The sequence below is a fragment of the Atractosteus spatula genome, chromosome 2 (assembly GCF_055471065.1).
Source record: "Atractosteus spatula isolate fAtrSpa1 chromosome 2, fAtrSpa1.hap1, whole genome shotgun sequence".
NCBI classification, from domain to species: domain Eukaryota; kingdom Metazoa; phylum Chordata; class Actinopteri; order Semionotiformes; family Lepisosteidae; genus Atractosteus; species Atractosteus spatula.
The window spans coordinates 44682726-44695423 of NC_142707.1; the positions used below are offsets into that span (position 1 = coordinate 44682726).

The 12698-nt window shown below is 36.4% G+C and overlaps 1 protein-coding gene across 1 annotated transcript in view; it reads left to right on the forward strand.

Annotated features, from left to right (window-relative positions):
- The first annotated feature begins 622 nt into the window (after nt 1–622).
- The window catches only part of mrap2a (melanocortin 2 receptor accessory protein 2a), a 28516-nt gene continuing 16440 nt past the window's right edge, over nt 623–12698 (forward strand). The window contains exons 1-2 of the mRNA XM_088905908.1: nt 623–775; nt 12019–12118. Of these exons, the coding sequence (XP_088762034.1) occupies nt 649–775; nt 12019–12118 (227 nt within the window). The 5' untranslated portion in view covers nt 623–648. The remainder of the gene's footprint in view (nt 776–12018; nt 12119–12698) is intronic.

Here is a 12698-nt window from a genome sequence, read left to right on the forward strand (position 1 = left end):
CACAGCCGTGGTGCCCTAGCAGCCAATTCGTTGTGAAAATCCCGATGATGTAAATGGAATCAGAAATGAGTCGGAGAACCTCCGGGAGGCGCATTCTCAAACCAGTTGGATGAGAGAGAGACAGAGCCGAGGGATCGTGTTGGTGCGCTCCTTAAAACTGAAGGTTACTCTGCGCCTTTTCTTCCTTTGGATATATCATGATGCAGCTGTCTTTGGAGACATAAGTCTGTAAGTCCTTATGTTATTACTATGTATAACGACAAACAATTGCAATACAATTATCAACGTTATCTAAAGGCATATAGTGTTTAAAAAGTGTTTTAAAAAGCTTCTGAAATGGCGTATAAAATATGCACTTACGATATACTGTACTGTAAGTGGAGTCGTTTTAACAGTGGGCATATTATGCATTAAGTGCGAAGCCTCTGAGCATAAGATAAAACCGTTACTGTTAAGGGTTAGTCTGATGCAGCACCAAAACTCTTTGATGAAAACTGAAAAAATGTTTCTTCTGACTTATGCAGTCTTTTAAAGTCGTTTCCTTTTTTGTATCTCTGTTGAAAGAATTAGCTGCTTCGAACGCAGTTTTATAATTTTTGTGTTTTATTTCTTCTAGCTTTCCTGAATTCCGTGAAACACTACCTGGCGATGTCTCAGTACAGCCATAATTCTAATAAAACTCGTCACACTGCGCGGGGTCATGATTACTATTGGGAATATGAGTATTACGACTACGATGAGCCCGTTTCTTTTGAAGGACTTAAAGCGCACAGATGTGAGTCTTTTGGTTTTATCTTTATTGTTAAGACAGTCGATCTGTTTTATTTTAGTACTCTGTTACTTTTAGAAATTGCCACATTTTTGCAGTGACCAGGTGAATTGGAAAAGCTTTCCACATTTTAACAGCAATGCTCTGTGTAAAATCACCTTTGTTCCATGAGATTTGCGGTCCAAACACAGTTTATTGATCTGAATTATGTTTTTATTATACCAGACAAATTAAGTTATTCCTTTGATGGATGCAGAGTAATAATATTGTAATGCCAAGTATTGCGATTGCCATCAATAATCGATATCAGTTTGATTGTTAGATTTGTCAGTTTATTTTAGGCAATATAGGTAACAATTATTAGGAAATTCAAGAGTTTTTAGTTTAGCATAGAATAAGCTTATACAGTACATTGTTCCCATTGAATTACAGTAATCTTAAAATAGAGATGTACAGTACAGTTCATGTGGAGTACTGACATCTACGAAAACAATATATTTGTATACATTTCTACAGCCATTTCAATAGGAGAGAAAAACATAATATATCTCTATCTTGGATGAAAAATTTAGTAGTATAGTAGTAAACTACTACTACTACTATAGAAGTAGTAAACTACTCTGTATCTTATGTACCACAATCCAGACCAAATGATACAGAATATTAATATCAATATTAATGTCACCTGAAGAAATATTAAAAGAAACAGTTTTACTGTATATTTTATTAAATGCTACAACAGGTTTTGCTACAACAGTAAATGCTACAAATTCTGCTTACTGTATGTACTTACTGTAGGTACCTACTGTAAGTGTTGGAATTTTGCCCTCAGCCAAATAGTCATGCTAATTTAAAACATTGTTCTATATAATGTTTAAAATGAATGATCTTTACCATGTGTAAGAAAAAAAAAGGACAAACACAAGAATGAAACAGCAAAAATTAAAAGCAAATGGAAATTTCAACACCCCAGGCCCAAAGATAATTTTTAGCCTGAGAAAGAAAATCTAACAGTGATAACCCTTAGTTACCAATATACTTAAACCTTGAGTGTTGTCAACTTTAAACGACAAGAAGGATGGAACCCCACGTAGGAAAATCACCGGCAATCTTTCCCCAGTGTCAGGATTGCAATCAGTCATAGAGTGGCCCAGATTAAATTAAAACACCAATCAACTCAAGAAACAAATGAACGCCTGGGAATGTTCTGTCCTGTTGCAGCCATTATGCAAAGTCTATGTGCAGAATCAATGCAAGAATCTAGGGGAATATCAAGTAATTCCTCCCTGCAGTTCTCCATGATATTGTAATTTCAAGCCCAGGTGTCTTAGTCCCAGGATAGCTACCACAGCTAGTCTTCCTCCAGTTAGTATTGGACACAGCATTTTTGAGCATAGCCTGCTGTTATTATAAAACCCAATAAACTGTATAATAAATAAACAAATGATATGGTGTGTATTAATTCAGTACTCTAGAATAACAGTACAGCTAAAACATCCAGCCATGAGAAGGTGTTATTCCTATTGCTGTTCTGCTGTTAGCAAAAAGGTACAGTAGGCTGACATACAGGTCTCATGTCTTTGTGTAGCTGACCAAGCTGCCCAGAAGGGATCCAGTACCATCCCTGTATGATAACTAAATCCTGTAGGGTCTGTGGGTGTGGCTGACACTGTCAAAGACACCTGCAAAGGAAATCCTATATTTACTTCAGGCTGTAGGAAGAAAGATGTCAAAGTATGATGAGGATATTCATCTTCTTGAGGTGGTCAGGAATGACACATGTACAGCCCAAATATTGTCTTGTGAATTGAAGTAAACCTCATGATGGCAAGCAAGTGGCTGGCTGTTTTGAATATAAATACTACAATAATATAAATCTGATAGATGCCAAGATTCGTTTTACCAGTTATGAGAATGCTGTCCTATGTCAGTCATTAAGAACTATTAAGTGAAGCAAATAATGTGTTACCATGGACATTCCAGGCATCTGTAGCCACTTGACCAGATATTATCATTTATTTTTCTCCAGGTAAATGAAAGTGTGAACCAAACATACAAAAAACATTAGCAATGATTTACTTGACAAAGCCTTAGGCCTGTTTATCAAGAAAATATGATTTGCTTATGCCCCTCACCTGTTTATGTTAATATGTCTTGAAAACAATTAGTATTGTGCATTCTTATGAACATTGTTCTTTTGTAATATAACCACTAATGTGTGAAACCAGTACTGACTCAATGATATGTAATATTTTTCTAGCTAATAATATACAGTGCAGTGCTAAGAAAAAGTTTGTGAATCTCCTAGTTTTGTCCATATTCATGTGATTAGTTTTTCATGAAAATATTCATAAAAGATAAAGATAACCCAATTAAATGCATGCATTGTTAAATTCAATGATGCAAGATATATTTGTTTAATTAACAAAATGATACAAAAGTAAATATCCTTGTTTAAATATCTATATGAAATCCTAGATTTAGTACCTGGTGATACTTTGTCGAGCTGTTGTGACTTAAGCAATACATTTCTTACAACTTATCAATGAAAATAAAATGGCATGGGGGCAGATTGAGTTTTTCAGGGTTCAGTGACTCCATAGACAAGGGATGGAAGAAGTGTTTTGTAAAGGCCTGATGTAGGTGCTGTGAAACAGAAATGTGCAGAAACAAAACTGATCTCTAGAATTTTCTGTTTTTGAATATGTTGATCTCTTGTGGCTTGATGTGTATTTGTACTTCATCTTGTATGTTAAGCATGTATTGCTAGAAGAAGCCATCTAGAAAAAATGAAGTGAAAAGTGTAATTTTGTAAAAAAAAATTCCTTTCTGTTGTCAGTTATAGTGTACAGTCCATGCCTTGGACACTGAGTACTCCAAACAGACAAAGGGTCACATTTAAAATATTGTTCCTTCTGCTTTGTATGTTAGTTCCCTTACAGAGTACTGCTGAGCCATTCTTTCTAAAGGTTAGACAATATTAACTTGCTTTCATCCTCATAGCAGTATGTTACCAAAGTAGGGATCTGAAGTGGAGATATTATTCATTCATACCATTATGCACATTATTTGAATTGAATGACCTATTTCCAACTGTAGGTGCAGCAACCAAATTTAAAAGTAACATGTCGTATTAGCTTTTCTATTTCCTAGAACACTACAGTAAGTACTCTGTCAAAACATAGTCTCACAGTCATTTTCAGGTCATCTACAGTTATAAGTAATACAAAGTCAAATTCTCATATTTCAATGTTAGTAAAATGTACTTGTAACTAATACGCATGCATAAAAACCCGTCAGCAGCACGGAGGAGCCTCAGGACTCATGGTGTCATGGTAATGCCACTTACCTGATCTCTCCAGATCATTAAAACGCACACCTCACCAGGAGTACACCACATCAAAGACTGAAGTACGGTACCAGATCATTTAAATGTCGTTTATAAATTGAGCTGTATGAACATGTAGCTCAGCTGTGTTGAAATACTGTATAAATGTACAGTTTTTTTCATTCTTTACATGGCAGGGCAGGAAACAAAAGAAGACAAAAATGCTTTAGGATACAGATATCACTGTAATTTTGTCACAAGAAAGAATCTGAAACTCAGAAAAATCCTCTATTGGAGTATTCAGTGCTACTTTGCTCACAAGCAGCATCACATATAGTAGGTACACATTTAAAGTTTGTGACAGCGATAGGTTACACTTAAGGGCTGACTGATTGAAACCTTACCAAAATCATCCCACAAATTAATGTCAACAGGTTATAATTTAATTCTAATGCAGGTTTTTAATAGTGATAATAAAATACATTTTCAAAAAAATATTTGTAATGTTATCAATAGAACACTACAGTTATCTATATTAGAAAGAATGCTTTTCCTAAGTTACTGCATATCAATGGTTTAGATTCTGGCATAGTAATTGCACTAGTCAGGTTTGCAGATTATATCACATTAGAAAGATTATCAAACACTGTAGAAGCTACAAATTACAAAAGACTTTCAAAAACTGAAAGACTGGAAAGACTCCATCAATCTACTATCAGGCAGATAGTCTATAAATGGAGAAAGTTCAAGACCACAGTCACTCTACCCTGAAGAGATCATCCTGCCAAAATATCCCCAAGAACAAACTGGAAAATCACCAAGGGAGTTCCAAAAGAACCAGAGGGGAATATCCAAGAAACTGCAAGCCACTCTCACCTTGGCTAATGTGACTGTTCATGACTCAGCCATCAGAAAATGACAGAACAAGAATGGTGTTGATGGAAGGCTGTCCTTTAAAAAGTACATTGCTTCCAGTTCTGAAGTTTGCCAGAACCTGAAGCAAGCTCTCCATGGAAGGCAGCCCTCAAATGTCACAGAGTTGAAGGAGGTCTGCAGGGAAGAATAAACCAAAAATCCTCAGAACTAATGTGAGAAACTGATCAGCAGTTGCAGAGAATGTTTAGTTGCACTGTCTGCTGCTCAAGGGAGTGACACAAATTACTCAATCTAAATGTACATAAACTTTGTCACTCATGGAAATTGAATTGTACAGCATTTGAAGATAAATAAATGTTGAAATAGCATCACATTTTGTATTTTGTCTCATCAGGCCAACATTTGGTATTATTTGGACTTAAAGAGTTCACATACTTACTCTCAGCACTGAATACGTACAATGAGAAACACTGAGCTTGAAGAAGTTACTTATGAAAAAGACGTATAGTGGGTGTTTATGTTAACATTTACAAATTGCATCTTGTACAGATCTTCTAGACAATGTGGAGAAGCTTTAAAAAGTAAAACAATATGATATATAGTTACTGTTTAAATCAAATTATGCTTTCATAATATTATATAATACAATAATCAGATTACATTTAGAATATTGTGTACAATTTCCTTAATCGTGTTCCAGAAAAGATACTGCTGCTATGAGTCAGTCCATTTAAGAGCAACAAGATGTCCTACACTGACAGACTGAAGAAATTTTTTAGCTAGAAACAGAAAGAACTATGAGGGGAGTTAAAATTAGCCCATCAAAATCCTCAAATGCATTGTGAAATGTTTTTGAAACCAATACTCTGGGTTCTTTCAAGATGTAACTGGATGAGATTCTTGGATCATTTAGCACCTAACAGCCAAAAACCGTTTTGATGGACTGAATGACATCCTGTCCTGTGTAACATTTTTTTGTACCAAATATTATCCTCTCCTTTGTAATCTTTCTCATGTTCCATTTGATATTGTTATGACCCCAAGTGTCTAGGGGTAAAGGGGTGTAACATTTAGGATAATTCTTTTGGAAGCAGGTGGGTTTTGGTGAGGGACTAGGAAGCATGATAACAAGGGTAAGGAACTAGAGTGGTGCCAAAGGAAAGAAAATAACAAACAAAATGGAGCTGGCTAGGACAGTGAGGGAAAGCTAATCTGAATACAAAAGAAAACCTGAAACACACGGTCTTCGGCGTCTTCAACACCCTAGCTAACTTCCACTGACTACCCAAAACCATACAAGACAAATGACACTCATCCGTACTAAACTAGTGTACTAATACAAAGTCAACTAAGTATATATAGTGTACCCAACAACCTAAACTAACCTTATATACAAAAGTTCACACAAAAACACAAGTGAACCAGGAATACAAATAAGGGAAAACAAGAGTAATCAACAGGAACAGGGTACAAAAGAACACAAAAGTTGAACATGTAACATGTTAGGGCAAGGTAATGGCAAAACAAGGATAAACACACAAGCAAACAAAACTAAAAAGAAACTAACAGAAAACCAACAAAACGACAAAGCCGAAGCTATATGAAAATACACACACACAAAGCAAAACAAAACAAACCAACGAAGCCGAAGCAATAACCAAAAGCGAAGCGAAGCGAAGTGATAACCAAAACCAAACGGGACCGAAGTCAAATGAAAGGCCTCTCCTTGCTGAAAACCTCCATGTTATATGCTGAATAAGATGTGTTCTGTTTGGCTGAGAGCTAATTGATGATGACGTCATACTGAAACAGTGGTGTGATGGTTGGCCAATGGGGAAGGGAGAACAGTCAAGGGTCAGCAGTGTGGACATAACAGAAAAAACACACACAGAACACACACTGGGACGTTACAGATATCCTGTCTGTTGTAACCTTTATGTTATTGTGCTACTATACAATAAAATACCCATTTGTACTAACATATTTTAAGCCTCCGAAAAAATCTAGAATATCTATTTATTGGCTAACTTCCCAATGAAAAGTTTCTTTCTTTTTACTATTTAAATCAAGATTGAAAAGTTGGTTGTTCTCAGTGGAGCAGGTTACCTTTGAGAAGTTGATAGGCTGAGGCCCCTTTCTATCCTCCCACTTGGCTTCATTACTCTGCTCTCCTCCCCACTGGTAGCTGGTGTGTGGTGAGCGTACTGGTGCACTATGGCTGCCGTCGCATCATCCAGGTGGGGCTGCACATTGGTGGTGGTGGAGGGGAGTCCCCATTACCTGTAAAGCGCTTTGAGTGGTGTCCAGAAAAGTGTAAGCAATTATTATTAATGGAGTTTAAATAACGAAAGTTCGGGAGGGATAACAACAACCACGATCAATCGTTCCTAGCCGTCAGTAATCAGCAATCACTCCCTTCATCCTTCCTCCACCAAATGCTATAAATACCAACGCGATATCCCTCTCCCTTGCATGCAACTTTTGCATCCCACCTCTACCCCAACTCCACCTCTGCAGCTACGCCTTGGTTACCGGACGGGGGGGGGGTTCTGGCTTCCTCATCCTATGGCCAGGAGGCCGGACCTCAGCCAAGCAGGTTAAGCCAAATATCAGCTCCATAATAGTTCGGTCTTGGGCATTGTCATTCCTAGTGAATTATTATTACTTGTGTATCTTCGACTGTTATTTTTTTCTATTGTGTCACAGTCAAACTGAGAGCTACTGTGAGGGCTGATTTAACCCACAGGCTGCTAATTGAAGAACATGGCTTTAGTGTTACTGTAACTGTGACAAAAAACTTGATAACTGAGAACTGTGAAGGGGGCTAAGTGCTTAACTGAGGTGAGAATAACAGGCCTCATGTATCATCTCTCAAGAGAATGCAAATCCCCACAGCAGTCAACCAATCATTTACTGTAGTGAGCTTGAAGCTCATTTGTGTCAAGCAGCTTAAGTTTTTGGACGTGTTCCAGTGCCTGCAGTTTGAATCCTCGACCCAAACACACATTCACTGATGACAGCTCTCAGTACTCAGCACTGAATTGTGGATGAGAAGTGCCATAAGAGTAAAAATTAGTTGCAGAAGTAATATTACCTAGTGTAAAGTGCTTTAGGGGTTTCATTTGTTTTGATGTGTTCAATTATAATGTATTGCACTTTTACATATAAACACAGTTACAAATTAAAACATTAGAATTTAGAAAAGACTAAAATGGAGAGAGAATTAAAAATATAGGGGAACAGGGCTGTATGGACAACTTTTGTAAGTAAGCCACCGTCAAGACTGAGACAGGTGTTTAAGATCAACATTATTATTTAGCTGCTCTTTGCAAATGAAATGCAAGATTTAAAAGGAAGTTCAGTCTTAACCAGTACCTGCAAAGTAAGCAAAGGGTTCCTTCAGCCTGTCAGTCGAGAATATTCTCTTAAATCGGGGAATGGATCTGGTTACTCTTCTCTGGACCAATTCAAAGCAGCAACATTGTTTTAGAATGTGATGAACAAATATTTCAAATGAGCTCTTACTACTACATTGTACATTTTTAGCATCCTTTATTTTCAATTCTATACTCTTAGCTACTATATATACTAACATTTTAGCTTTTCGTCTGCAGCTTCACATTGCCTAGGAGATGTTAATGTGTTAACATAAACACCTTAGCCTCTTGCAAAAACCCTGCATTAGTCTACATTGAATATGATCTACCATGTGTTTGCCCAGTCTTGAATTCTTATTAATCTTTTTAAATTTAATTTGCTGCTTCGGCAGTGTTGCTTATCCTCCTATTTTGGTATTTTCTGCAAATTTGACTATTTCACAAACTTTACCAGAATTGATATTATTGATTTAAATTGGGAGGGGTAGTGGACCACATCTGGATCTCTGTGGTGCTCCACTAATTACACTACACTTACAGTGGAGCACAGTGGTACTCCACTACATCGTCACAATCTGATTATTATCCATTTTCTTATCCATTATCTATGCTCCCTGTTTTCTGTTAACACATTATCAGTTTATGTACTGTGTTGGATTTGTGCCAGATGTAGTGATTTGCCTTTTAAACTAAAAGGCTTCAGTTTCGCCTCGGCTGTCAACAAACCTTTTATCACGTTTCACTTATGTGCTTTATTTCCAACTTCATTTCAGTTGATGTTTTTCATAATGGCTTTCTTCTTCCCATTCTACTATATAAAACAGCTTTGTCTGATGGATGTTATCATCTGAGCATTTTTCAAAGTCTCCACTATCCTAATGGTGGTATCCCTAATCCTTCTGTTTCCCCCCTGTTCCCAGATGCTCTGTTTGGAGGGACATCCTGATTTAGGCAATATCTGGATATTACATAAGATTATTAAATATTACTAAGTATTATTAAGTATTACTCCTTAATGTTAGACTTCACCATACACAAAGGGTTATTCACTGTCTTTTCATATCTTCCTGTATCTTTCTACAACTTTATCCTTGAGCTTTGTGAGCTCCTTGATCTTGACCTTGATACAGTGTATGCTTACGTCTTTGCATGGAATTCATAGTCTAACAGAGATGTGAACTCATGTGAATCACTATTATTGCACACTGGCAGATATCAGAGAGTAATGAATACATATGTCATCAAGATATTTTAACTCGTTTCACCTACTGTATAGTAGGATTCATTTTGAGATTTGATTAAAAAATCACTTTAATAACTGTGAATACATCATTTGTAATTAATCAAAACAGGACATCACTGGAAGGGAGTGCATACTTTTGGAAGCCACTGTATATATGATCATACCGGATATAGCCAATACCATACCAGCTGGATAAATCCAGAGATTCCCTGTCACAGAGCATTCCCAAAACATATGCAAATTGGCGCCACGCTCACCTGTAGTACATTTCAGAGGCGTACCCAATCCACTGTGATTTTTAAGGAGATGTAAAGTTGCAAATCAAACACTAGGTCACTTGTCCCTCCAAATCAACCTAGTTATAATGGAAGTAATATTTTCTTGATTGTTGGAAATGAAGTTCAAAGAGCAGCAGATTAAAAAATGATACAAGGAGGATTTTACCATGTAATGCACCCTGTAAAATGAACATATGAAATTAATACTAGGAAATTAGCTTTAATGCTGGTGAGGTTTTTAATTTCATCTTTAAATTAGTGAAGAGTTTTGCCTTATTACGCTTTAGTTCATTTTCTTCATTTTCAAATTCAGTTTGTAATGGAAAAATCTGTTCAGTGTTTTTTTTTTTATTCAAAGGAACGTCATGTTTCTACTCTTGGAACAGCAGGAGCACTAATCTTCAAATACATTCGAAATTCTGCAGAGTAAGACAAGTTGCATTAGTGTGACAATGGGTCTGTAGCACATGACATGAAGTACATAAATAGGACAACAGAGACTGTACTGATAATTTCATAACTTCATTAAAAGCGAGAAAAACACTCTTTTTATTGTATGGTAAATAACATAATCCAATAATGAAATGTTTTGCGAAGGTTTGAGTATGTATAATAAGTTTTGGTTTAACCTGCTTGGTTAAGGGGTAGCTTCCTGGCCATAGGATGAGGAGGCTCTACTCCCATTCAGAGAGAGGTACTGTAGGTACTGTACAAAGGTGGTGATTGGGTGGGGGTGGAATGAATGCAAAAAAATGTGAGAAGAGGTGTGTGCAAGAGTTACAGTATATAGTGAAAGTAGGTAATGATTTCAATATTAAACAGCTGGGTGAGACTGGCTTATGTGTTGTTATGTCTCCCGTACTGTACTTCAGTTAAGAACTTCCATTTAAAAGTACTGTATTGTAACTGACAGTGATTGGTGGTAATTACAGTATATTGTACAGCAAAGTGAATGGATACTTCTCTCCCTTTTTGACTCTTTGATTACAAGCTGAAGGAAAAATCGCATTGGCAGCGTACAAAAGTGACATATTGTGTGGTACTTTACATTATCACCATTCAGTACATGTTATACTAATCATGTTCTCCTGCTGTGTGGCACACTGGGATACTGTCATTTTTATTATAACCTTAGTGATTTCTGTTATTTAATGTAATTTAAAGATATAACCTTATGACATTCTTGTCCAGTTTTGATTGATGTTTTACTTAGAAAGATATCATAATGGAAAAAGAATATTTTCTGGGTTGCACATACAGTACTGTAAACTGAAAATGCACTTAATTTATTACATTTGATTTGAGATGTCAAAAATGTAAAATGTAAAAAATGCTTAATTCATCCAAATGGAAAATGTCTGACCATTCACACAATGCTCACAAATAGAAAATGGATATTCAGCTAATGTTTTAACCTCACCTAGAATGTAGGGTGAACATGATTTTGTGGAAAGTTAGGTCTGATTGATCTAATCTATCTAAAGGGATCTCATGGGTAAAGTTACAGTGGAGAATAACATAGAACTGCATTGATATATACAGTAGGCTATACTTTACATTGAAATGTCATTTAATTGAGGCTAATAGTATCAATTTAATTAAAATAATGATTTAGTATAAACATGGAGCTGGGATGCAGTGCATATTAGCCTTCATTAGCAATATTTGCCATGTAATATTTTGTTCTCTGAAGCCATGCATCATCCAACAGCATCATCCAACGGCATCACTATATGTAAAGTAACTTTCTAATTTCTTAGACGGCAGCGGGTCACAGTGTATCTAATACATGTTATTGCCTTTTAATATACTTACTATACTATATGTTTTTGATGACTTTTTGTGTCCTCTGTGCATTTTTTGTTGCCCTGTCCTCATGCTGTATAATTGAACACTCAAGACATTGTTTTCATCTGTCAACCTTTCATCAGTACAAAATTCTGGATGCTTTGTTGCCTGTGACAATAAGGGATCAAAGTGATCAATTCGTTACCTGGATTGGGTTTTGCACCTAAACTCTTTGACACAGTTGGTGAACGTAATCAATGCAGTAAAACAGGTCTTGCAAGGAAAGATGAATTGCACCATGAAAGCTAGAGGCGTAAGGAAAGATGTATGAAAGCTGACTCAATGCTTTTGTTTCACAGATTCCATTGTGATTGGCTTCTGGGTTGGCTTGGCAGTTTTTGTCATCTTCATGTTTTTCGTCCTGACACTGCTGACGAAGACAGGTGCACCACATTCAGAGTAAGTCCCTGAATTCAGAGTCCTTGAAGGTCCTTTCCATTGTCTGTCATTGTGAAAATCAATACTAATCAGATAAGTCAGCTGAGAACCAATCCCCATGTACAAAGATGGCTTGATCAGGAGGCGGGTGCCATGTTTTCACAGAAAACAAACCCGAGAAAGAAGGAAGAACAACGATCAATAAAAGGTAAATGACAAGATGTGGCGGTGTTAATCACCGGCAGTGTGAGGCAGAAAAGATTTGATCATACAGCTGAAAATGCCTTCGAATAAAAAGGCGAGCAGTTTCAGCTCACTCTGCAGATTTTTCCAGTCATTAGCTAAAGAAAATTGAAATGAGTTACATCCAAAGTCACTAGTTACTGTCTTAAGCAGCAATTTGATTAAAGCACTACTGGTAAGTTGCAAGATGCTGAGTATGAACGTTTTATGAGTTTTAAATTTTAAAGCCCTGTCTAACCAAATGTCTTGATGTTTATAAACTGTGAATTGACCTTTGCCTGACTTCAAATCATTTCTGTAAGTGCAGGTTTTAATTATTTTTATTCAATAGCAGGAATGTAGTCTTATCTTAGTTTAG